General features: G+C 34.7%; 1 protein-coding gene across 2 annotated transcripts in view; it reads left to right on the top strand.

Annotated features, from left to right (window-relative positions):
• The first annotated feature begins 319 nt into the window (after positions 1-319).
• The window catches only part of ADAMTS6 (ADAM metallopeptidase with thrombospondin type 1 motif 6), a 274,639-nt gene continuing 249,193 nt past the window's right edge, over positions 320-25,765 (top strand). The window contains exons 1-5 of one of the 2 annotated variants that reach the window (XM_057541697.1): positions 320-453; positions 7,050-7,424; positions 9,614-9,978; positions 19,607-19,775; positions 25,341-25,552. In XM_057541697.1, the coding sequence (XP_057397680.1) occupies positions 7,328-7,424; positions 9,614-9,978; positions 19,607-19,775; positions 25,341-25,552 (843 nt within the window). In that variant the 5' untranslated portion in view covers positions 320-453; positions 7,050-7,327. Of the gene's footprint in view, positions 454-529; positions 644-7,049; positions 7,425-9,613; positions 9,979-19,606; positions 19,776-25,340; positions 25,553-25,765 lie in introns of those variants that run through there. The other variant, XM_057541698.1, reaches the window with a different exon arrangement.

Below are 25,765 nucleotides of genomic sequence, written 5' to 3'. Positions count from 1 at the left end.
TTTACAGATAGAAATCTTTTAACTCCAGACTAGTCGGGGGTTGGAGAATTCTGGGTCTTGCAAATATTTTATGATGCAAAAAAAATATACGTTTATTATACAAATAGACATGTTTTGTGAAGTATGACTTGATGATGATTTTTGTGGTCTTTAATCACCAAGTAGTAATCGGGAAAGTAATAATGATGTGTATTTTAATCTGATTTTCAGTTTTCTTAAAGAAAAACCTTCTGCATTTTATAGTTTCAAGTCAGTGTCTTAAGTAGTCAGACAAGTGCATATTTTATGCCTGGGCTCAGAGGGCAGAATTAATGTGCTAGCTATAGTCCCGATGCTCTAGATATGTTAAGCTCTTAATAGTCTAATCAAAGAGATGGAAATGTGTGTTTTTGATTTACTTTTGGCCACTTGGGACGTGCTAGACTCATAACCCTCCGGAGCCTTGAATATCGGGTATGTCTGTATATATGGTATATGGGATCAAAGTTCAGAGACTGGGAGGGGTTTGTGCTGGAGGGTTTATTGGAAAGCTGCCTTCAGATAATGTGTACTACAATTCCTGTCTTTGGTAATTTCTTTCCTTGTTGTACTGGAGGCAAAGAGAGCAAGAGAGTGAGAAAGCGCACTGAGAGGGAACAAGAGAGTGAGTTTCTTACTCTTGTTTTTATTTGAGCTGCCGGTGCAACGCGTTTGGGCCAAATGCCAACTGTCTGGGTCACACGCGTTTTATCCAAATAGATTTAGCGCTGCTGTCTGGAAATGGGCTGCTGAATGTTAACTTTAGGATCAACTCAACCAGGGCAGCTCAGACTGTTACCCTCTGTCTGGGTGAAGTGGGATGGGGGTGGGTGGGCGAGGGTGTGCAGAACGAGGGAGGAAAGGGGAAACTGAACTATTGCTTGGAACTTTTAAAAACACACTGGAGTGTGATTTCCAACATATTCCTTTAGGTTCAAATTTCTTGGACAAATTTTTTTTTTCCTTTCCTTTTTTAGCTTATGTTGATTAGACTGAAACTTAGATGTGTGAATGATAGCTCTCAAAATTCATGACAGGGAAAGAAAGGTAACATAAAACTGGTGTAGTGGAAAGGAAATTGAGAAAATTAATTTTAGAGATAATTGTTTTCTGTGTTTCACCAAAGTGGTAGCTGCAGTTCTTGTTTATATTCATTTAGTGTTTTATATGTGATCATTGGTGTTTTGGGCTTTTAAGGAATAGCTATAGAGGCAAATAAGTTGATTTCAAACAAATCAACTTCATTCATTTCTCACAAATGGCGGCAAATGAAATCTGTATTGTGGGTATTAATATTTTTGTGATTCTCAAGGGCAAAAACCTCTACCCTCAAGACCTGAAATACTTTAATATTTTTCATGACTGGGCCAATACGTGTAAGATTAATTCCTACTCTTGTCTACTCTTACCACTTCCTCTTCATTGCCTTGGCAACCATTAGTTACTACTAGTGGATGGGCCTCTATGCCAAATCTTACCCTGTGTGTGACTTCCGTGAGAGAATAAAGAGAGTTAATATATTAAGAGAGTTAGTAGCACATTCTTTGGAACATTTGGTGGGGGAAGAGTAAAAGGTGGAAGAAGTGGATGGCTCTCTTGGTTCTACCAAAGGGCATAGTTGATTATCAACATTTTGAGCTAACGTCAAGAGAAAAAGGTGTTTCTGTTTTTCAGGAGAGAAGTTATAATACGGATAACATATATTTAACTTGCCATCTGGAAAAAAAACAGTTTGGGACTATATGTAATTTGGGCCTTGATTTTTGTAGAATAATATTTTGTATTTTTGCTTTTGGCTTATTTGCTTTTCTTGTTAGTAAGTTTTAAGTCTCTTTAACTGCACCTTTTCTTGGAAACCAATCTCACAAAATTTATAACTGATCTGGAAACTTTTGTACTTCAAGCCTTGGCGTATGGTAGGTGACAATAAATATTTGTTGAGTGAATAAATGGAAAATGAGATGAAAAGTTAATTTTCACGTATAAAAATTGAGTACCTGAAGGAAGCGTAGTATTGTTGCTTCCTCTGTGAAGACGAAATCGGCTTTAAAAGAAATATCCAGAGTTAAGATGAATGAAAGAAGTCGAGAAGGGTGTTATACATGTTCTTTAGCTCCATAATGATAGTTCATGAAAGGAAATTGTTACTTGGCTACTCCTAGATCATTTGAGTGGGAAGTAAAGATGATAGAGGAAAAAGACAAGTTAAGTACCCTTCAACCAGGGTAGACTACTGAGGGAATCACTAAAGTGCAAGTTGTCTGATCTTATTTCTACTTAGTGTAGCTTTGATCCATGGAAGCTGTTAAATGATCCCTTAACTCTATTGGTTGGTGCATTTGTCTTAGGGAAAAACACCTATGTGAAATCAATGTAAAATGGAAGTTTTGATTCTGTTTTCAAATTTAAAATAGTTGTAAGCCCAGTTACCATGACTTAAATTCTTTACTGTTTGCTCTAAAAGACAATACAATCTGGTTGATTGATTCCATCATCATATCCAACCATTCCACATTTAAGGGAAGGAGGAACATGAAACTATTTTTGAAGGAAGGCCTTTGAAAAGTGATGAGTCAGATAACAAGGAGAAGGGGACTAATATTTATTTAACCATTAAAATGAAGTATGTGAACACTTTACATCATGTGTAATCTAGGAAACATCTCATCTATAAAAGTTAAGTAACCTGTAGTCAAGACAGGACTCAAAACCTTTGTGCTTTCCACAGCTTAATGCTTCTGCTGTACAATGTAAGGAGTTAATGCATTATGATTTCTGGGTAATTATGTACTATTTTAATATCAATCTGAATTTTGGAAACTATATCTGGATACATTAGTACCTATACATATTTGTTTATGATATCCAGATTAACTTCTTCAGTAGGTATCAGAAAGTAGGTTCACCCATTCATTTTTATTGTGTAGGTAACTAAGAGTGGTTAGACAGGTAGTTGTTGTTGATTTTAGTTGAACTTGAGCCCACTCATTTACTTATTGTTAAGTTTCCTCACTGGCATTGGAGGCTTGAAAAATGTGGGGAAGGAAGGAAGGAGTGAGAAAGGAGAAAGAAACTTAAATTTATTGAGTGCCCATGTGCCAGATACTGTAGCTAGTGGTGGAACCAAGACTGTAGCTCTGGTTTGTTTAACTTCAAAGCTCCTGCCCTTTCTATTATGCATCAGTGCTCTTTTTACTGCAGGTCCTTAAATCAAGTGTTAGTGTACTTTTGACCAGGTAGTTAAATACTACCTTTTCCTTCAAGGCTACTGGCTTACTTAACTTGGGCATTTATAGGACAGTGCTAGTAATGGTAAGAGTGGAGGTTAAAAAACTGTGAAGAGCAGGAAATTTCTCAAGGGGAAAAAAAGAGTTGTTCCCTAAACCCAGGTAATTATATTGTAAGTTTGTCAGTTTCAGAGCCCAGGAAAATAGGAAAAAAGGATGAATGTGATTCAGTACAAATCTGTCACCACTACTAGAAATTAACTCGAATGTGTTAATTATATATTCCTCTTTAAAGGAAGATTAAAGTATATGAGGGACTCAATGTCAGACATTTTTATGCAAAACACTCAAGTGATCTGAAAAAAAAAATGAAGAGTAAATGTTCATGAAGCAACTGTTAAGGAGCTGGAGACTGTACATAAGTAGGTTGGGAATCAAGATAACTGGATTGTTTTCTTTACCGTTGACCCTTGAACAACACTGGTTTGAACTGCAAGTCCACATATGCAAGGATTTTTTTCAATAATAATACTACAGTAATACACTATCCTTGATTGGTTGAATCTATTATGGAGAAACCATGTGTGTAGAGGGCCAACTGTAGGTAATATTCAGATTTTTGCAGAAGGTCAGTACCCCTGGCTCACATGTTGTTCAAGGGTCAACTGTGCTGTTATTGAATGACAGTGTGATTTAATCTCTTTATAGATTTTTGCCTGCGAAAGGACATATAGTGCCTGTTGTTTTGCCTAAATCATTGTAGAAGAAATTTTGAGATGAAACAGTTATTGTGTATCAAGTTGCTTAAAAGTTCATGTTAATTAACATATCATTTATGAATATCTATTTTGATACTGGTTGTATGCAACTGCTATTGTATATTTAAGTTAGAATGACTTAAAATGGAAGCGTGAAAAAAAAAACATGGAAGCGTGATATAATAGAAAGAATTTAGACTTTAGAGTCAGGTAGTCTTTTTTTTTTTTTTTTTTTTAATTTATTTATTTATTTATTTATTTATGGCTGTGTTGGGTCTTCGTTTCTGTGCGTGGGCTTTCTCTAGTTGCGGCAAGCGGGGGCCACTCTTCATCGCGGTGCGCAGCCCTCTCACTATCGCGGCCTCTCTTGTTGCGGAGCACAGGCTCCAGACGCACAGGCTCAGTAATTGTGGCTCACGGGCCCAGTTGCTCCGCGGCATGTGGGATCTTCCCGGACCAGGGCTTGAACCCGTGTCCCCTGCATTGGCAGGCAGATTCTCAACCACTGCGCCACCAGGGAAGCCCTAGAGTCAGGTAGTCTTATGTATGACTCTGGGCTCTGCTGTTTTCGAGCTATGTGGCCACTATGAGCTTCAACTTCTTTACCTGTAAATTGGCAGCTGTATTAGTTATCAATTGGTGCAAAAAATGTCACCATAAACTTAGTGGCTTAAAACAACACACATTTATTAACTAACGGTTTCTGTGGTTCAGGAGTCTGGGCATGGCTTAGCTCTATCTTGTGCTTCAGAGTCTCTCACGAGGCTGCAGTCAAGGTGTTGGCAAGGGCTAAGGTCACCACAGAACACTTGATTGGGGAGGCATATGCTTCTAAGCTCACATATTCAGGATTTAGTTTCTTGCAAGCTATTGCACTGAGGGCCTCATTTCCTAGCCAGTGGTTATCTGAAGGCTGCTCTCAGTTCCTTGCCATGTGAGCCTCTCCATATGGCAGCTTGTTTCATCAAAGCCCGACAAGGGAGTCTACTGTTAAGATGAAGTCAGAATCTTTTGTAATCTAATCATAGAAGTGCGATCCCCTCACCTTTGAGGTATTATATTAGTTAGGATCAAATTACTCAAAGGAAGGGGGTTACAGAAGGGCATGGATTTTAGGAGGAAGGATCATTGGGGCCATCTTCCTGACACAGGGGCAATAATACCTACTTTACAAGATTGCTGTGAATATTAAAAGAAGTAACATATATTTAAAGTTCTCTTTATTTTTGCACCTGACCTTAAACTACCTTTCTAGATATTATTACCTGTTAGTCTTCTGCATAGGAACCAAACTTACTATTATTACTAATAATATTTTCCATTTTTTTCTTTCCATCTAGACTTTGTGGACTCTGTTTCTTTAATTTGTAATGACTGCCCCTAGAAATTTGACTTGTGAAATTCTGTTCATCTTCCAGAGCCTATCTGAAATGTTACTTTTTTTCATAAACTTTCCTTCACCCATCAGACTCAGAAGTCATCTCCCTCATCTGATCTCCTCTAATACCTTTTATAACTTTATTATGGCATATGTCAGTCTGTCTTGAGTTTTTTCTTTGTTCCTTAGATTATGAGCTTCTAAAAGGCAAGGATTGTGTCTTAATCTTTTCTTATCCCCATGTTGTTATAACATCATTTTTAAAACATTGTAAGACAACAGTTGTTGATTAATAAATTAGTTTTTCCAAGGTTTAGCAGTTTAATAACTTGTAGACACAGATGTAAGGAACTTTAAATGGTTGTGGTTGTTTTATATGTTGTAATAACAATATTTCTAGCACTATAGGGAATGAAGTATTCCAAAAAAGTTAATTTTACAGTTAATCTTAAATATCCTTTACTTTATTTTAATCATTATTAATTCATTCATTTACTCATCCATTTTTTTCAATCAACAAATATGTAAGGATTTATTATATGATAATCCCATGTATTAGGGTTTTGGGATGAAAATCTAGTATCTTTTGTGTACTTCGCTGTCATAACAATAAGTTACATTATTAAAAGTAATTTAACCTTTTATTCCTGACTCAGGCATAGTATTTTGAATATCAGATATTCAGCTGTAACACAGTCGTAATACACAATATGAACTATTAAGCTACATAAGGGCTATTTGTCTCTACCTCGAACTGTATTGCTTGGGCTTCTAAAACTACTTTGTAGTTTTTCCTCTTTTTTTGTCACTTTTGTGCTTTCACTGAGCTAGTTTCTAGTCCCTTTGTTATTTTCTTATTCTAAAGTGCTATGTGCTGGGAAATTAGGTAGCCAAGTATGTCAGTGTTCTGTATAAAATGTGAATTCACGGACTCTGAAGTTGTAAGTCGAAAGAAAACTACGTGAGATAGGACATGAAATCTGTTGTGATACCTGAATTGAATTTTTAAAAATTCTTTTCAGAAAATGAACTACTCTTCTTTACAGTTACATTCTAGATAGTTTAAATTGTCTCATATGTGTTGCTTTATGAGTCATAAAAGACTTCCAGATAAAGTCAAGGGTTACAGTAAATATGGTTCAACTTTTCAGAAGTTTAGTTTATGCTACTGTCTGAGTTTTCACAGACAGCTGCTTAATGCCACTGTGTATTTGTAGATCTACTCTGTAAGAAAAAAAAGATAGGTGCCTCATAAAGCAACAAATCAATCTCTGGACAGCAGTGTACTGAAAAGCATGTTAAGGAATGCAATCACATACTGTTTATCACTTTCACAAAATGAACTTTGTAAAGTCAGCCTAGTTTTTATTTTATCAAAAGGTTAGTCACTATACCCATACATTGTTATCTTCAAAGTTTTAAAAAGAATTTTTATAATCCTCTTCAGGTTCCTTCTTTGATTATTAAGTAGCTTTGGCATTATCCTGCTAACCATTTAGGTTTCTAATTTGGTATTTAGTCTTGTGAATGTTTATTTAAACTATAAAGGACAACAATGGTTTGATTTAATTATGTTATTTTGTAGTATATGTCCTTTGGCAAGCATTCAGCAATATAGATCTGTCCATTCAGAATATTTTTCAGTTAACTTAAATTTTTTTTTTCTAGGTTAAAAAATGGCCATACTTTAGTGACTAATCAGCCTAATGCTCTGCTTATGAAAATTTTACCATCATTATCTTTTTCATTTTGGACTGAGAAAATGAATCCAGATACAGAAGAAAGTACGGGATGTTGGAAAAAAATACCCGTTAAACAGTGGAACATCTAATAACTAATCTGCAAGAAGTATTAAAGAAATAAAATTGTTATGCTTCGATTTTGGCATGGTATTGACTCTCTAGCACATAGGTAGCCCTCTAAAAAATCATCCAGTTTTCTAAATTATGGAAATTTTGTGGAAGACGTTGACCTGGATTTTGAGCCTCGTCATGGCTTCATCGGAATTTCATAGTGACCACAGGCTTTCATACAGTTCTCAAGGTAGGATTCCTGCTTTTGAAACTGACAAAAAAAGTTGCTATTAATCTTACAAGAAAAGACTCTGAATATTTAGTTTGGATGAACGTTTTCTTTGGGATGTATACTGGTAGGAGCAGAGGCCTACTGTGTCAATTCAGTGCTAGTTTCATAAATGTTAATGACTCTAAAAGAGTCTGTTTAACTTGTCCTGCTAGGATTTAATATCCAGTGCATTTTAGAGTTGACTGGTCTTTCTTAGAAGATGATAAACCTAGGCCTCTTCTTCTGAATTCTAAACTTTAATAGGGTTACTCATTGCCAGGATTTACAGGCAAGGTCATGTTCAAAAGGAATCCAAAGGTTTTTCTTGTAAAAGAGCAAGAAAGCAGACAAATTCTGATATAAGATCCTTCTAATATGGACCCTTAGTGGAAAAATATGTTTCCAAACTTAAGAATTCTGATATAAGGACTGGAAGCTGGATAAAAGAGTAAGAGTTATAAGAAGTTCAACTTTTCAAATTCTAACCCATAGGTCCCTATAATTTTAATCCATAAAATTGAACTTCATATCATAGAAAAGATCTTAACAGAGGTCCCAGGGGTGAAGGTCATTTTGTTTTCCATGGACCAGTCCAATTCTTATGGAATTATTGAAAGCATACATTTTGGATTCTCCTCCCATGAATGTATAGTTCATTTTTTTTGGTGCTGATGAGCCAGATTTTCAAGGCTATTATAGATTGATGTATGTATCTAGAAGTCCATATGTACAAAATGTGGCTCTCAAAGTAGTTCAACAAAGCCATAGCATTTAGTATGAACTCTTATTTATGAGTAGTGAAATAAATATTATTTTTCAGTTTTTTTCCATTTGGTCATGGTTTCATGGGAGTTTATATTTGTGGATGAACTTCATGTGTAGACAGTGAAGCAATTTGAAGACATTTGGTTCTGCCTTAGTGATAAACTTAGCTAAAGGAAGATGTGGTTAAGAAGGTAGATTGGTAATATTTAGTACACCTAAGTGAGGAAAATATATTTAATAGTCCTCTGAATTTTTTGTCAATCTGATAATTTTTAAACAACTTTATTTTGATATAGTATACATACCATGTAATCACCCATTTAAAGTATACAATTCAGTGATTTATGGTATATTCACAGAGTTGTACAACTATCATCACAATCAATTTTAGAACATTTTCATTACCCAAAAAAGAAACTCTGAAATCATTAACAGTCACTCCCCAGTTCCCTCCAAACCAACTTACCCCCAGCCCTAGGAAACCTCTAACCTATTTCTCCCTGCAGAGATTTGCCTATTCTGTATACTTATATAAATGGAATAATATGTGACTGGTTCCTTTCACTTAGCATAGTGTTTTTATAGTATTAGATAATGAACTTTGATTATGAAGACATTCATGTCATACCATGTATCAGTACTGCATTCCTTTCTGTTGTAGAATAATCTGTTGTATGAATATACCACGTATTATTCATTCATTCATTCATTCGTCAGTTGATGGACATTTGGGTTATTTACCCCTTTTGGCTATTATGAATAATGCTGCTATGAACATTCATGTACAAGTTTTTGTGTCAATGTACGTTGTCATTTCTCTTGTAAAAATACCTAAGAGTGGAATTGCTGGGTCAGGTGGTAGTTCCGTGTTTAACTTTTTGAGGAACTGCCAGACCGTTTTCCAAAGTGGCTGCTGTATTTTACATTGTGACTGATAATTAAAAAAAAAAAAAAAAAAAATTCTACAAGACTGTAGAGATTCTATATAAACTCTTTTGGATAACTTTCATAAACATATTTTATCTGAATGAAATTCTGTTCTTTTACATATGTGTACTTTTCACTGTTTTTTGTTTCAATATAAAATATTCATATTTACTGTAGAATTTAGCTTTTAGAATTCATGTCTTTAAAATTAGATTTAAAAAAGAAAAATAGCCTTTCAAAATAATTTTAGAATTTTTTTTAAGGAATGGAATATTTGAAACTTAATTCATTTTGAGATTTTTAAACTTCTACTCTTTCATTTTTGTTTACTATAACATTTTTTGTCCATACCTCACATATAATGATGCATAGTTTTAAGCAATATAGTTGTTGTTTATACTGCTACTTCTTTGTTCTGTTAAATTTTCTTTTCTTCCATGTGTTTTTTCTGGATTCTCTGCCTTGTGATTACAAAGAGGAATTCCTGACTTATCTAGAACACTACCAGCTAACTATTCCAATAAGGGTTGATCAAAATGGAGCTTTTCTCAGCTTTACTGTGAAGAATGATAAGCACTCCAGGAGAAGACGGAGTATGGACCCTTTCGATCCACAACAGGCAGTATCTAAGTTATTTTTTAAACTTTCAGCCTATGGCAAGCACTTTCACCTAAACTTGACTCTCAACACAGATTTTGTGTCCAAACATTTTACAGTAGAATATTGGGGGAGAGATGGACCCCAGTGGAAACATGATTTTTTAGACAACTGTCATTACACAGGATACTTGCAAGATCAACGTAGTACAACTAAAGTGGCTTTAAGCAACTGTGTTGGGTTGGTAAGTAGATGTTATAATTTTAAATTTCTGATGGGGAAATAAATTCACAATATAAATGTCTTTCTTCAGATTAATAAAATATATACATATATATGTGTGTGTGTGTGTATATATATATATATATATATATATATATATATATATATATATATATATATACGGCTTATCTAGGGAAGGTAACATTCTAAAATTTTTTGTTATTTCTGCTGCCTTTGCTTTTGATAATCTTTTTCATAACGTTTGCATTGACTTTTCAAAGTAAGAACAATTTTTAAAGCCCTATATTATTAGTAGAAGAATGAATGAAACCTCACGTTTTCTTTTAGAGTTACATTTTTCTGTTCAAATAAGATATCCTTAATGCATAAAAAAAAACTCAATCATTATGAGGAGCTTAAGGGTATTGTATGTATGTATATATATATTATGGCAGGAAACCATGACATGGATTGCCTCCTTAGGTCTCTTTCTATACTATCTTTCTCTGGTAATCAACATAGCTTAAAATTACTTATGACCTACTTATGTTTATAAGTTCTTGAAGGAAAATCTTTTATATCAATGTCTCTTTATGAAATAATTTTCCCTATATTTATCTGAAAATTGATAATAAATCTTATTTTACTTAGAAATTGGATTTCAATAGTATAGGTTCTAGCCTGGGCATTTGAGTCCATTCTAGTCTAAAGGTAAATACATAGTTCAAGGTGGCACATAGTAATGGTTGTAGAACAAAGCATGTTCTTCTACTTCTACTTCCTCTAGTTCACACTTCCTTTACTGCTTTTATCCTGTTCAGGCTAGTATAGATGTTTCATTAAAGCTTTATCTGTTTAAAAGATTACACACATTTTGATGCTCAACTCACATTTTCAGAAGCTGTTTTTCTTCCTTACTCTATCACGTCCATATCCTCATTTTTACTTCAGTATAAACAACTACATAATTAGAGTTGGGTTTAAATAGTTCTAAATTTAGAAGGAGTTTTAAGAACCACCCAGTGGAGAAAAATTTTCACTATAGGTATATATAAGAATTTGCTCAGATTATCTATTTTCTTTAACTATTAATAAGTCAAAATGATTACTTGGATTTTAATATTTGGGTTTAATTCCTATAAAATAGACACATTGAATACATTCCTCACTAGCTTCTTTCTCTATAAGCAGTGTTAAGCTTTATATACAAAAGAGATTTATCTTTTTGAATAAAGATAAATTATCCAAAATAAATCTGTTTCAAAACTTCTTACGTGTTAAAATGACATTTGCTGTTAAGTACAATAGAAAAATACTGTTCCTAGTCATTGACCAAGCTCTTTAAATTTGGCATTAACATTAATTATGCCACTGATAATTTTAACAGGGTGATGAAATGAGCAGATTTGAGATTTAGGGGAAAAAAACTAATTCCATTGTGAGATTTGAGGGAAGAGGAGCAATTGGAAATATGAAGATGAGTTAGATCATGTAGGAGATAATGAAGGCCTATAGCAAGACTATGGCACTGGGAATGGAGAAGATACAAAGAATTTGCACCACATTTTGGTGAGAAAATTTATAGGATTTGTGTCATTAATTTTTCTTCGCTGGCATATAGTACATAGTAGATATTTAATAATACTTTTTAAAATTGAAATATCATTGAACTGGGTGTGGGATGAAGGAGAGAAGGTAATTGAAGTTGATTGAGGTTTCTCTTTTTGATGAGGCTGTATATGAATTTACTAGCAGAGAAAGGGAATGGTAGTGGAATGTTGGATTAGAAAGGAAGATGAAGAAAGTGATTCTGATATAGTAAATGTGAAGAATCTGAAGAAATAAAGGTTAAAGATGTCTAGTTGGCTTTTGGGAAATATAGCTCTGAAATTTAGAAGAGAATTTAATTCTGGAAACAGTTGAGAATTGCTGATATAAGTGACTACTGATGAAATGGTGAAAGATGTTGATGAGGGAAAAGTGAGAAGAAGTTTGTAAATGGAAACTTTTCTATACTTAAGGGGATAGTGGAGTGTCATTTATCTATTTTTTATCCTCATTGAGACCTTCTGTGTGTCTTATTCTCTCTTATTTCTATTCGTTAACACCTGTTTTGCTTTGCTTCCTATTGAAACTGCATGGTCCATGTTGACTCACTTTTTTTGTTGTTGTTGTTAATTTTTATTGGAGTATAGTTGCTTTACAATGTTGCTCGATCTAGGTGTGGTCTGCCAGGTTTGTCCACTAAAGTTACTATTTCCCCTTGGCAACTAATAAGGAATTTGTGAGCAGATACTTTGTGAGCAGATACTATGTAAATATCCTATTCTTCATCTCACTTTTACCCACCAGTTTTAGTAACCCTCGCCTTCATTCTTATTTTATATCATGTTACATTTTTAATCAAATGGAATATGTAAACAAGTTTTTCTAAAATCCCACTTTTCTAAGGCCCCTTTTAACCAATTCTGTTTTTAATTGTTCTATGTAAAATAGTTTTCAATGTAGAGATCATTAGTGTTTTCTAATCATACTTCCTTACCCATAGTTTCAGTTTTACAATGCTTGCACCACTCAAAGGAAAAAATTCCTAACATTATAATCTATCAGTTGTTTAAAATAATGTTACTTTTTAGTTTGCTTTATATTTGAACCATGGCTTTCTTATTTAGGTTTTGTTTTTCTGGAGTTTCTAGTTACTTTTATTTTGTCTTATTGAGAAAAAAAAATATGATTTCTTTACCAACTGATCAGTTTCATCCAGTTCCTTAGTCCTTATACCTATTGCTTGGAATATATTCCATTCTTCTTTGGAGGCATTTTTCTTGGAGTGTATGGGTTAATTAATTTCTTGAGCTATTACACTTCTCTCATCTTGGGATTTCTTTTTTCCTAGGTTAGTTCCACATCTTCTTCTTTCTGAGTTTACATCCTGGTTTTGTTGGAGAACATCTTCAAGTAATTACCTCAGAAAAGGTGCCTGAGAAGTAAAATTTCTGAGTCCTTGCCTATTTGAAAGTGACTTTATGTTACCCTCATATTTGGTTAATAATTTAGTTGGATATAGAATTCTAGGTTTAAAAATAGTTTTCCTTCAGAACCCTGGATGGTAGAATTGGAAAAGGGAAATATGGGGTATCAAATTTATCTCTATGGTTTTATATCTTAGGAAAAGATTTAAAGAGCTAAAAAAAATTGGCATTGATACATTTTGGGTGGCAGATAGAAGTCTGCTTCTTGTTCTTTTCCTCTTCTTTAAAAAAACTTTTTTTTTCAAAATGATATGCTTTTCTCCTTATCCTTCCTGTTTCAAGAATTTTATAAATAATGTGGTAAGCTGTGGGTCTTCTTTCCTGACCCCTATTTTGTATTTGATGGGTGATTTCAATTTAAAGACCCTCCTTCAACTTAGAGAAATTTAAAAAAATATTTCCTTAGTGATTTTATCTCCTTGTCCCTCACCATCCCATTCTGTAATTGGTTTTCTGCTTCTCTTATCTCTCTTTCCCCCCCTTTTTTTTTTCTGTTCTGAGTTCTATGAGCTTTTCCCACTTTTGCTTTCTTTTTCTTTAATTGATTTAGAAATTATAGCAGTCATATTTCTAATTTTCAACAGATCTTTCCTGCATTGTTTCTTTCTTCATATTTTGTTCTTATTTGATGAAAAATGATTTTCTTCTATCTCTATAAGATACTAAAGACTATAAACCTAGTTAAAAAAGACCAATGACCCCATTAGACTTTCTGTTCATTTAGTTACGTTCATAGTTGCTTCTCTACTTTTTCCATTATTAATTCATCCATTCACCAAGTGCTTATAAGTACCTACCATGTAACAGGCACTGTTCCAGGTGCTAGGAGGACAACAGTGAACAAAACAAGAATCCCTGTTATCGTATAGCTTGCATTCTAGTGGAAGAGATACACAATAAGATAAATAAATAAAAATCATAATATGTTGGATACTGATAAGTTCTAATGTAGAAAAAATATTGAGTAAAGACCTTAAAAGGAATGAGGAAAGGAATACTGACATCTGAGGGATAAGATTTCCAGGTGGAAATCTTCATGTACAGAGGTCTGATATGAGAGTGTTTGAGGAACAGCAAGAAGACTACCATGGCTAGAGCTAAGTGAGAGAGAGGAAGAGTAATGGAAGGTGAGGTTAGAAAGAAAACTTGGGGGCAGTTGTTAGGTTTTAGAGGACACAGTTAGGATAGAATCAATGATGATTCCAAGCTTGGGGCCTGAGCAACTAGAAGAAAATAGCAGCCATCACATGAGATGAGAAAGACTCAGACATTAACTGAGATGGAAAAGTTGTAGGAGGAGTAGGTTGGGGGGTGGTATATATCATAACTTCAGTTAGACATGTTAAACTTGAGATATTGTATAGGATGCGGGGTATGCAAGCCTGGAGTTCAGGAGAGAGATGTGAGTTATGAAGTTATTTTGGGAGTCATCTATATAAATATAAATGACATTTAAAGCCAGGAGATTATATGAAATTGCTTAAGGGAGAGTATATGTAGAATAAATAAGAGGTCTAAGGACTGAGCCTTTGGGTGCTTCAAGGGGTTAGGGAGGTCGGAAAGATGTGGAGGGGACAGCAAAGGACAGTGGAGTAAGAAGGTTGAAGGGAAACAAGGCAAATATCCTAGAAGCTAAGAGAAGGAAGTATTTCAAGGGAAAAATGCTGCTGAGTCAAAATAAGAGTCTGACTGAAAACCAGTCATTGAATTTAACAGTGAAGAAGTTATTGATGACCTTGGCAAAAGCAGTTTTGGTGAAGTCATAGTGGGGTTTGGAAAAGAGGCAAAAGCCTGATGCGAGTATGTTTAAGAAGGAATGGGAGAAGAGTAAAGAATATATAGACAATTATTTTGAGGACTTTTGGAAAAGCAAGAAATGATCAGTTGCTGCAGGCAGAAGTGGGAGTCTTTATCATTTTGTTTTATAAAAATGAGAATGGTTGTGTAAAGAGAAGAGAAATTTCTGGAGTGAATTGTTTGATAGGCGAGAAGGAATGAAATCATCTACATAAATCGAATAATTGTTCTTATCTAGGAGAATGGACAGTTCATCCATAATAACAGGAAATAATATAGAATATATGGACATGAGATGCAGGTAGGTTGGTATTTGTGGTTGTAGAAGTTTGCAGGAGGTTGTGTGCTGTTTTCTGTTGGAATGGAAGATGGAAAGATGAGGTGTTAGGGGATTAAGTAGAGAGGAGAAAGTATGAAATATTTATCCCAGAGAGCAGGATACTGAATGAACTAGAGAAACATAGTATAATTGCCATGAAGCGTCAAGGACACAGTTGAGATTATGATGATGAATTTAAAGCAAGACTAGTCTAAGATAAGATGGACAAGATAGTCAAAGGAGAGGAAGCCAAGGAAGTGAGAGGACAGGGATTGAAGAGACCATCTATGTAAGTAGTTCTTAAGCTGGGGTCTATGGATAGAATTCAGGGGGTTTGTTAACTGGAATGGGGAAAATTTCATCTTTATCTTTACTAATTCTTAAGTGAAATTCCTTCAGTTAACAATATAGGTAACAAGCCAGTAAAGTAATAGCAGTACCTGTAACTTTGTCTTGATAGAAATGATATTTTCATATCGTGTTACAGTTTTTGCAGGTCCCTTAAAATATTATTTATGTTAATCACTATTGTGAAATTATAGTAGTTATTAGATCTATTGCAAAGCTTCTTATTTAAAGTGTTACAAAAAGGCATATGTATTACTATATTACATTTTTAAAATATTTTGATAACTGTATTTCATTACAATTGGCTTTATTTATAATCCTATATATTTCTTTTGCATTTAAGATATTATTCTGAGAAGTGGTCCCCAGGCTTCACCCCTAGACCTTCAGAGGGATTCAGGGCATGTGCACACACACAAATTTTAAGAACAAATGATATAAGAAGATACTGAAGTCAACAATTATTCAGGAGTGGTATTGCAGAGGGTGTCAGTGACCCAGAAGCTAAGATCTTTGAGGAATGAGGAAAGTGACTTTGGGTCAGTAGATAACTACAGCTAGCAGAGGGAGAAGGTGATGGTATGGGATTTGAAGGTGGTAAGGTTTTTTCTTTTTTTTGGAGGAGAGAGGGATAATTGTTTAGAAATGGCAATGAGTACAAGAACTCTTAACCCTACCTCCAGGTCCAATAGGAGGTATGTAAGAGAGAAAGTAGCCACCATTCCAGAAGATTACAGGGAAGAAAGAATGTTATCTAGGGCGATTCAGGTTTTTGTTTGAGCAAGATGAAGTGAACATTCACAGATGAGGCTGAGTGTATAGGAGATTTTGTATATAATCGACCTTGAGTTTGAGAGGGCACAGTAGAAGTGTTTTAAATGGTGAAGGGGGAAGTAGAAGATGGGATCAGAAAACATGATGTACTTAACCATATGGGGAGTAGAATCCAGGGGATGGATCTTGGGCATTTTGGAGGGACTGGCATGACAAGGAAAGGGGGCATGATGAGATTAATCCTGATGGTCCTGAGGCCAACAGCGTAGAGGTGAGTGGGGATGCTGAGGGAAGTGGGAGTAGGGCTCTTGCTAGGCATGCACAGATTTCTGGGACTCCCACCTAACTCAGGTCCTCTATCATCTGGCCTCCAGCACCTTTCTAATCTCATAGTCATTTTACTCTTCCCTCCCTTTAGCCACAGTAGCTCCTTGCTGTTTCTCAAATACTGCATGCATGCTCCTACCCCGTTGCCTCTGCATTTGCCATTCCCACTGTCTGATCTGCTCTTTCCCAAGATATCTGTTTGGCATGCTCCTTCACTTTATTCAAGTTTCTGTTCAAATATCACCTTATTATAGAGGATGTTCCTGACCATCCTAAATAGTTTATATAATTCTCTCTGTCCTCTGATTACTTTCTGTCCTCTTACTGCTTTATTTTTCTTCTTGACATTTCTTACTACCTGATTGATTATTTATTTATATAATGAATGAATGACTTTTTTCTACCTCTTCCCACCAAAATGTAAGCCCCATGATAGAGCCAGAACTTTGTTTTTTTCACTTTTGTATTCCCACCACCTAGAACAGTACCTGCCGTGTGATAGTGTGATAGGCACTCAAAACATACTTGGTGAATGAATAGACAAAGTTAGAAGCACTCCTCAGGGGACTTCCCTGGTGGTCCAGTGGTTAAGACTCTGTGCTCCCAATGCAGGGGGCCTGGGTTCGATCCCTGGTCGGGGAGCTAAGATCCCACATACCGCAACTAAGCCCACATGCTGCAACTAGAGAGCCTGCATGCTGCAGTGAAGACCGAGCACAGCCAAAATTAATTAATTAATTTTAAAAGAAAAAGAAGAAGCAACCCTCAGAGGATAAGGGAATGATAGTGGCTAAGAGTCCAATCTCCAAAGATAGTTGAGTGAACTTGTTACTTAGCTTTGCTCAGTATAGGTTTCTCATCTGCCAAGTAGACCTGATAGTAGTACTTACTTCATAGAGCTATTAAGATTAAATGAGATAATGAGTGTAAACATTTTACAGAGTACCTAACTCTGGATTTTCTTCCAAGGCCTTTCCGTTCTTGAAATTAGAGATTTTATTTACTTACCAAGTTTCTGACTCTATTTTTCTCCAGCAACCTGAGTTTTTTGCTGAGGACCTTTTGACATCTTCTGCCCACAATCCAGGATCACATGACTTTAGTGCTCTGCCCTTTCTGGGCAGTACTCTAGACACTTATCAAAACTTCTTATACAAGTCCTCTCTTCTGCATGCGTCCTCTTTTCTTCAGGAGCCTTGCTCAGTTTGCTATTACTTTGTTAATCTTGATGGTAAAGTAATTCATGATCAGGTATTAGAGTTTGTTACTGGCGTATTATATTATTCCTGTCAGAATTTGCATTTAATTTAGGGACTAATATCCTTAAAGTAAAGCAAACAGTGGTGAAAATAATGTGAAGTGAGTAGGTCTCCTTTTTTGTTTTTTGCATTGTTTAGCTTATTTCATGTAGGTGGCTGCCAACTTCATCTGTAAGTTAGAGCAGCTCTGATTATGTCTTATTTTTCTTTCCAAGCATGTGGTACTTAGCATGAATTTCCCTAAACAGAATCATAGAGGTTTAGATTCAAAGGGATCTTACAGATTATCTGGACCAGAGGTTTTTAGCTTTTTTTTTTCTTTTTAAATCGGCAAAATTCTTTTCTCAAATGAAATGTTATGTGGAAACTTAATATATAGATTAATAAAAGCACAGCTGATTCCTAATCCCAGGAATCCAAGCCCTGTAGGTCTACCTTTGTTGTCTGGGGCAGTCCCCTAAGGGCACTTCCATGGAACCTTTAGGACTCCCTAGAGTGCTGTTTTAAAACCACTAATTTACACCAACCCTTTCATTTTTCCAGCTGAGGAAACACGCTCAGAGTGTTTATGTTTTATCCAGTGTTACAGGGTAAATTAGTTGGGTTAAGAACAGTCCTCACATGTGCCATTCTTAGGAAAACACTATTAGACAAGGATGGAAGTTCTTATTTCTGATGTACATCACTTACTATCTCATTTCCTTTAATCAGCAAATTTTATTTGCTGTATATACTACATATGAGACATTTTCTATGGGTGTAACTGATACCAAGAAACCCTTTCTTTAAGAGAGCAAATAGTATGGTTGGGAAAATAAAACATGCAGTTGGAAAGTTATACCAAATTTAAATACAGATTCAAGACTTGAGATGCAGCAAAACAGAATAGAATTAACTAAAAATAAATGATACCAATAATAAGCTCTGTTGGAGATCAGAGGAGGCTGAAGCTACTGCAGTTGGACTCAAAGAAGTTTTAAAGAGGAGCTATGACTGAGCTAAGTAGGACTTGGCTAAGTAAATAGATGTAAGGCAATATAATACTGTAAATAAGAGCAGAGCTTTGTGGGAATACCAGTGCCTTCACTTACCTCTATATAATACTGGGCAGGTGCTTAACCTCTGAACCTATTACTTCATCTGCAAAATGGGGATGTATGGGACATATATGAATTAAGGACATATATAGAACATAGAACTTTAAATGGGAGTAGTTTATCACAATAGTTTATTTCTCCCTTATGTGTGTCTAGATTGGACAGCTTTCCATGAGGTCAGTCAGGGACCCATGTTCTTTCTCTTTTGGCTTCCACCTTTCCTAGGTCTTTTCTCAGAGAGAGTAGAGAATTCCACCGGAGAGGTTCTCGGGGGTTGGGCCTGAAAGTGGTATATGCTCGGCCTATTTTCTATTGGCCAAAACTCAATTACAAAGCTATACCTAAACACATAGGAGTCAGTTAAGTTGTGTGCACAATTTGGAAAGGAAATAAGTCTTAGTGAACATACAGAGGTCTCTGCTACCTCACATCGTTATTGGGAAGATTAGGGGAAATAATGTATGTGTTATGCTTAGTACAGGGCATAGCATGTAAAGGTATTTAAACATCCTTTTTAAAGAATAGGAAAATTTATATAATGTTTTGCTGAGTATAGATAATTCACTAAATTTCTATTAACATGTGTTTTAACCTCCTTTTTGGAGAGGTATCAGTTTATTTTTGACTCCTGGTAATACTACTAATTAATATTTAAAATGATTCTTCTTGGTAAATTCTTTGTTTCCTTTTCTTTTAGCATGGTGTTATTGCTACAGAAGATGAAGAATATTTTATTGAACCATTAAAGAATACCACAGAGGACTCCAAACATTTTAGTTATGAAAATGGCCATCCTCATGTTATTTACAAAAAGTCTACCCTTCAACAACGGCATCTATATGATCACTCTCATTGTGGGGTTTCGGGTGAGTGTGGGGCTTTTAGAAAGTATAGTCTTGTATTGACAGTTTCTTCTGGCACGTAAGGTAAGATTAATAATAAAAGTAAATAGGAATTTGAGTAATTAGAATGATAATGTCCAGAGTCCTCTTAAAAGATGTCACCTATTGATAGTTTTAAGTCAATTTTGGAAGCTCTTAAGAAGTCCGTAAAATACAAACCTGTGTAAAATTTGATAGTTTTTTCTTTGAAGGGCAAACCTTATTTTATCCAGGTAATAGTTACAGCTTTCATGCACAGGTGTTCCATAATACTCTGTGCTGTTTGGTTTGCCTGATATTTTTATGCTAGTGGTAGGAATCTAAACATTTGAATGAGACTTGAAGAGTCTTAAAGGTAGTATTCAAAGATAGTGTTAGTTGGAGTACTATAGAAATACATAATAGGGACAACAAACCTAGCCTTTTGTGGTCAAAGAAGGCTTCAGGGAGGAAGTGACATTTAAGCTAAGGGAGTAATGGGTAGAGTGTTCCATATAAAGGGAATAGCCTTTACAAAGGTTCTGAAACAAAAGAGAGAATGTCACATTCCAGGAACTGACAGTTCATATAACTGGATATTAGAGAAGGGGTGAGATTCATAGTGGTTGGTGGGGAGTGGTTGTGAGAGGTGAAACTGGAGAGATAAAAAGTGGCCAAATCACAAAGGGCTTGTAAACCGTGTCGAGGAGTTTATCTTCAGTATACTGGAATCCCACTGAAAGGTTTTATGCAGTAGAAATCACATGATCAGATTTGGGTTTTAAAAAGATTACTCTGGCAACCATATGGAGACTGATTTAGAGAAGAGAAAGACTAGGGTAGGGGGTTAGGAGGCTGTTTAGTCTAAAGATTAGAAAGCTTAGAGAAATAGAGGATATAGCATAGCATAGTAGAAAGAACATGGGCTTTGGCATACTTGTGGACAAATTACCCAACCTCTCTGAGTACTCCTTTCAGCGCACATTAGTTACTCAGTACAATGGTAGCTATCATTATTATTGGGATGACTTTTTCTAGCATTTAAAGAGCCACTATATTAAAAAAAAAAAAAAAAGGAGTAGATTTATTCCATGTAGTTCTAGTAGCTGAAACTAGGAGCAGAATATTTCAGAAGGAGATTTCAGCTCAATACAGAGAAGAGTTAACCAACAAGTAAATTTAATAAAAAATAGAATGGGTTCAACAGGTAGATTTGTAAAAATGGAATGGGTTGCCTTGTGATTTAGTGAATGCATCATCCTCTTGTTTCTTCTCTGTATCCTTATAGGCTCTTTTACTTCTGCTTCAAGTACAAGTGTTCTTTGAAGTTCTCTCCTCAGCTGACTGTTCTCATTCTCCATACTCTCTTCTTGAGTAATCTCTGAGGCTTTTAATTATGGGAGGTTCTTGTTGGTCAAGAATAATTGGTACTAGAAAAAGGTCACTTAAAGTGAATCTAGTTGAGCTATGAAATACAGTATCATGGTAAATAATGAAAAAAGGTTTGATTTGTCTTTGAAATGAATAAAGAAGCTAAACATTATGCAAATAATTTCTCTTATATTTAACAAAATTTAGGCTATAAGTACAACTTTATATAAATTTTTTAAAAACTAGGATTCAAATATTTAGCTGTTTATTGTTATATAATTTTCCCACCATTTTTTCTACAACATGATGTTTAAAGATCACCTTTTGCAAAAATATTTAAAGATTTCATCATGTTCTGAAAGGTATCTCTTAACTGTTTGAGATTCAGATTATCCTCTTTTGAAGTGCCTATTTCATTACTAACTGGTATTTACCAGGCAGAGCCTTATTTTTCAATGGTTTAGGCATGAATCAGGCAGTTCTCCAAATCTACTTTTATTGCCATCATAGTCCACTGTAATGACTTTCTATCTAGTCTTCCTATCTCCAGGTTTGTCCTTTTCTGTCTTTAGTCAAGTCTATCTCCTAATTCTGGCTTACACACCTTCACTGGCTTCCCAATAGTGGAATTATAGTAGTAGCTCCCTAAATTCCATGGGAATGTCACTAGATGTTATTGGGGAAAAAATCACTTTAGGTTTAATAAGTTTGAGAAATGTCTGGTTAAGAACTACCTTAATTGTGATACTAGCTCAACAGTGTCGTTCAAGTGAGATGTGCATTTATAGGCATACATTGCCAGTTAATCTGTTAATCAGGAACTCAAGTTTATATCAGAATATAAGATATGAAAACCCTCTTGACAGTGGGTATTTTTATCTCATATTCAAATATGAATTTTCCCATTCTAATTAGATTTAAGCTATTGATTAAAAATTTTTTATGAAAGTAATATCTGTTCTTTGTAGAAATTTTAGAAAATACAGGATAAAAAGAAAAATAAAAAAGAAGATGAAAGTTGCTCTTTTACCACCCAGAGATAACTGAATGTTCTTATAGTCTCTTCATATAGATATTATTTTGTCTTTATACCTGCATTATCTACTTATGTATTTATTAAATAAATATTAATTTAGCATGCATATGCAAGACTATTCTCAGTGCTGGGGTGCAGTAACAAATAAAGCAGGAAAAGTCCTTACTCCAAGGGATCTTACATTCTAGTGAAGAGAGACAGTTAACTAAATAAGCTTTTAAACAAACATATAAATACATGGCCAACCGTCAAGAAGTAGTAAGTGAGTAATGAAAAATAAACCAGATCAGGGACTTCCCTGGTTGTCCAGTGGTTAAGAATCCGCCTTCCAATGCAGGGGATGCAGGTTCGATCCGTGGTCCGGGAACTAAGGTCCCACATGCCACGGGGCAACTAAGTCCTTGCGCCGCAACTACTGAGGCTGTGCGCTCTAGAGCCTGCAGGCCGCAGCAAAAGATCCCTCATGCTGCAACGAAGATCCCGCATGTCACAACTAAGACCCGATGCAGCCAAATAAATAAATATTAAAAAAAAGAAATAAAAATAAACCAGATCAGTGAGATAATTTTGCATGGCTGTATATATTAAAAATATTTTGAGATTGATCAAAAACTCAAAATTATATTTCAGATGACAGAGATCTATGTACTTGGCTTTGGGGGAAAAGTTCTTTATTGCATATGTTTGTGGAGGAATGTTTTCTTTAACATTCAATACTCAATCCAAAATTAAACTGAGCAAAGCACATGTAATGAGTATCATTTGAACTACTAATCTCTATTTTGAAACAAAATAAAACAAGTCAGTTGTGTATTTTATTTTAGACTAAAAGAGATATTCATTACAGATCATTAAACTTAATGTTAAGCAGTCAGTTGACAATTATAAAATGTAGATATTGTTTTGCAATGATCTAATCATGTGGGAAAGATTTTAATCTTTAGAATGAAACTAAAGATGTTATCTTTTTAGATTTTATTCATTCAGTATGCATGTGTGTATATTACATATATTTATCAGACTACAAATCTTTTGAGTATAAGGATTATATCTTTTCATTTATGAATGTCCATCAAAGACACTGTATATATATATTTCTGATGGAGCAATAGCCAAGCAAACTAACAATTAAAAAAGCTAAAAAGTTGAAAATTGTGAATATGATGATAACAGCAGCTACCTTATACTAAATCCTATCAAATGAGAAACACTATTGCTAAGTGTTTATGTTGCCCAATCATGGTCTAATTCTTTATACAGTACTTTAAATAAAATAAGGAGAAATTGAATGAGAGTGAAAATTATCAAAATAATGGAAATTCTATCCTGTATTTAGACATTTAAGCTGTCCAGCCAGAGGAAGGAGAAGACTAGGCATGATTTGAATACATGAGTGGTTTCATGATCACAGAAAACTGAGCAAGAGAAATTGGAGTAATGTTAATGCAGAAAAGATTTGGCTGTCTCATAACGATATTACCACAAACCCAATGGCTTAAGCAATACACTTTTATTATCTCACATTTTCTGTGGACCAGGAATCTGTGTATGTATAGGTTATTTATTTAACCTCAGCCAGGGCTGGGTTCTTATCCAGAGTCTTTACTGGGGAAGAATTCACTTCCTCACGCCCATGGTTGTTGGCAGCATTCAGTTCCTTGCTGTCATAGGACTGAAAACTTTAGTTTCTGGCTGGTTGTTTGCCAGAGGCCACCTGCAGTGCCTAGGAATGTACAATTCACCAACTTGGTTGTTTCCTTCCTCTAAGTCAGCAAGGGAATGACTTTAGTAAGATGCTACAATATTATGTAACATAGGTATGTAGTCATATACATGTAATCATGTACATCCCATCATCTTTCCTGTCTTCTGTTGGTTGGAAGCAAGTCACAGGTCCGGCTCATACTCAAGGGAGGAGATGAGGACACAGGAGGTTATGGGAGCCACCTTAAGAGTCTGTCTGCCACAATGGTCATAGGGGAATACTCACTGGCTGTCTTGGGGATATGCTATTGAATTAAGAAGTAGTATATTTCTGCCTCTCTTGACCTTTAGGAATAAAGACATTCATTTAATTTATATGAGTTTCAAAAGTATTTGACTGATGCTTCTCGTGGTCTTTCCATCTCTTATTTCTTAAAATTTATAACTTCTCTCAAAGTAATTTTTAAAAGGGAAAGGCTGAAGAAAAACAGTATAGTGCCACTTCCTGTCAAGTAGATTATATAGATTACTCTTAACTTTTCGTCACTAAATTTTTCAGTAAGTGGCGGTTAGAAAGATTTCCTGTTCAATATAAGGATATGAAAGTGAGGTATACAGAGGACCTGTACTTGCTCAAGTTCATTAAATGAAGATGAATATAAATGAGGCAAGTGTTTACAAATGCCATAGTACTAAAAGTTTCCTCTGTGCTGAAGGACCAAATATCTAGAAATCAAAGGATAAAGCTGCAATCCACACTGAAATGTGGTTTAAAATGAGTCATGTCGGAATCATTGTCTTTCATCTCTCAGTCTAATGCCATTGACCTCTAGGTTTCGGAAAAGGAATACTTTGGGTACTTTGTCAGGATAAATAGTTGTAGAATACAAAATTAAATGGAAAAGATAACTCACAGCCTTTTAGATTTGAGATTTCTAGAGCAGTATAGAATTGCTCTATTAAGATAGTTTAATAAAAGCATCTTACTTTAAAATAAATGCTCAAAAAGCATTTTAGGAATAGATTTTTGCAACATTAATATTCTTCATCAGAACTGTCTTAGGCTGTTTAGAAAGTCAATGCTTTACTTGCTTTTTAAACAACTCTAAATGATTCTTTTAAAGTACATTTTCTAAATTTAAAAGTATTATGACATAATCACTCACTGGAAAAATATGAAATGATTATTTGAAGATTCCTTTTTTAAAGTAAACTATTAGATTTATTTTGTTTTGTTTTCATGAGCAGTTGAATGTTATTAATTTTTTCAGGTAATATGATTATTTTGAAAAATTTGAAGTTTAATTTTTTCACTACTGCATTTCCTCATCCCCTTCCCTCACTTTGAAAAATCTTAGTGTGTTAGAGAATTTATGAGAAGTATGTCTACATGAAAACTCCATGAATAAATACGTTTAATTAGTGAACCTATGTGAACTAGATAATTGTTTTTATTGTAGACCTCCTAAGAAGTGGCAAACCTTGGTGGTTGAATGACACATCTGCTTTTCCTTCTTCACTACCAATTAATGGCATACATATCCACCAGAGACAGAAGAGATCAGTAAGCATTGAGCGGTTTGTGGAGACATTAGTAGTGGCAGACAAAATGATGGTGGGCTACCATGGCCGCAAAGACATTGAACATTACATTTTGAGTGTGATGAATATTGTAAGTTTGATCCCTCTATATAATTTTTAACTTAATAGTTTGTTATGGTTTTTGACTAAGGTCATGGATTTTTATTGTGAAATAATGATTTTGAGAATTAACTCATCGAAAGTTAGAAAGAATCGATCTATTACTTTTTCAGTTCCATAGAAAATAAATTTAAAGGTGACCTTATTGTTCATTTAGATCAGCTCACCCTCTTAATTAATTACT

Source organism: Balaenoptera acutorostrata, chromosome 2 (assembly GCF_949987535.1).
Source record: "Balaenoptera acutorostrata chromosome 2, mBalAcu1.1, whole genome shotgun sequence".
Lineage (NCBI taxonomy): Eukaryota > Metazoa > Chordata > Mammalia > Artiodactyla > Balaenopteridae > Balaenoptera > Balaenoptera acutorostrata.
The sequence above is the reverse complement of the archived record's forward strand: the minus strand, read 5'-3'. Positions and strand labels throughout refer to the sequence as shown.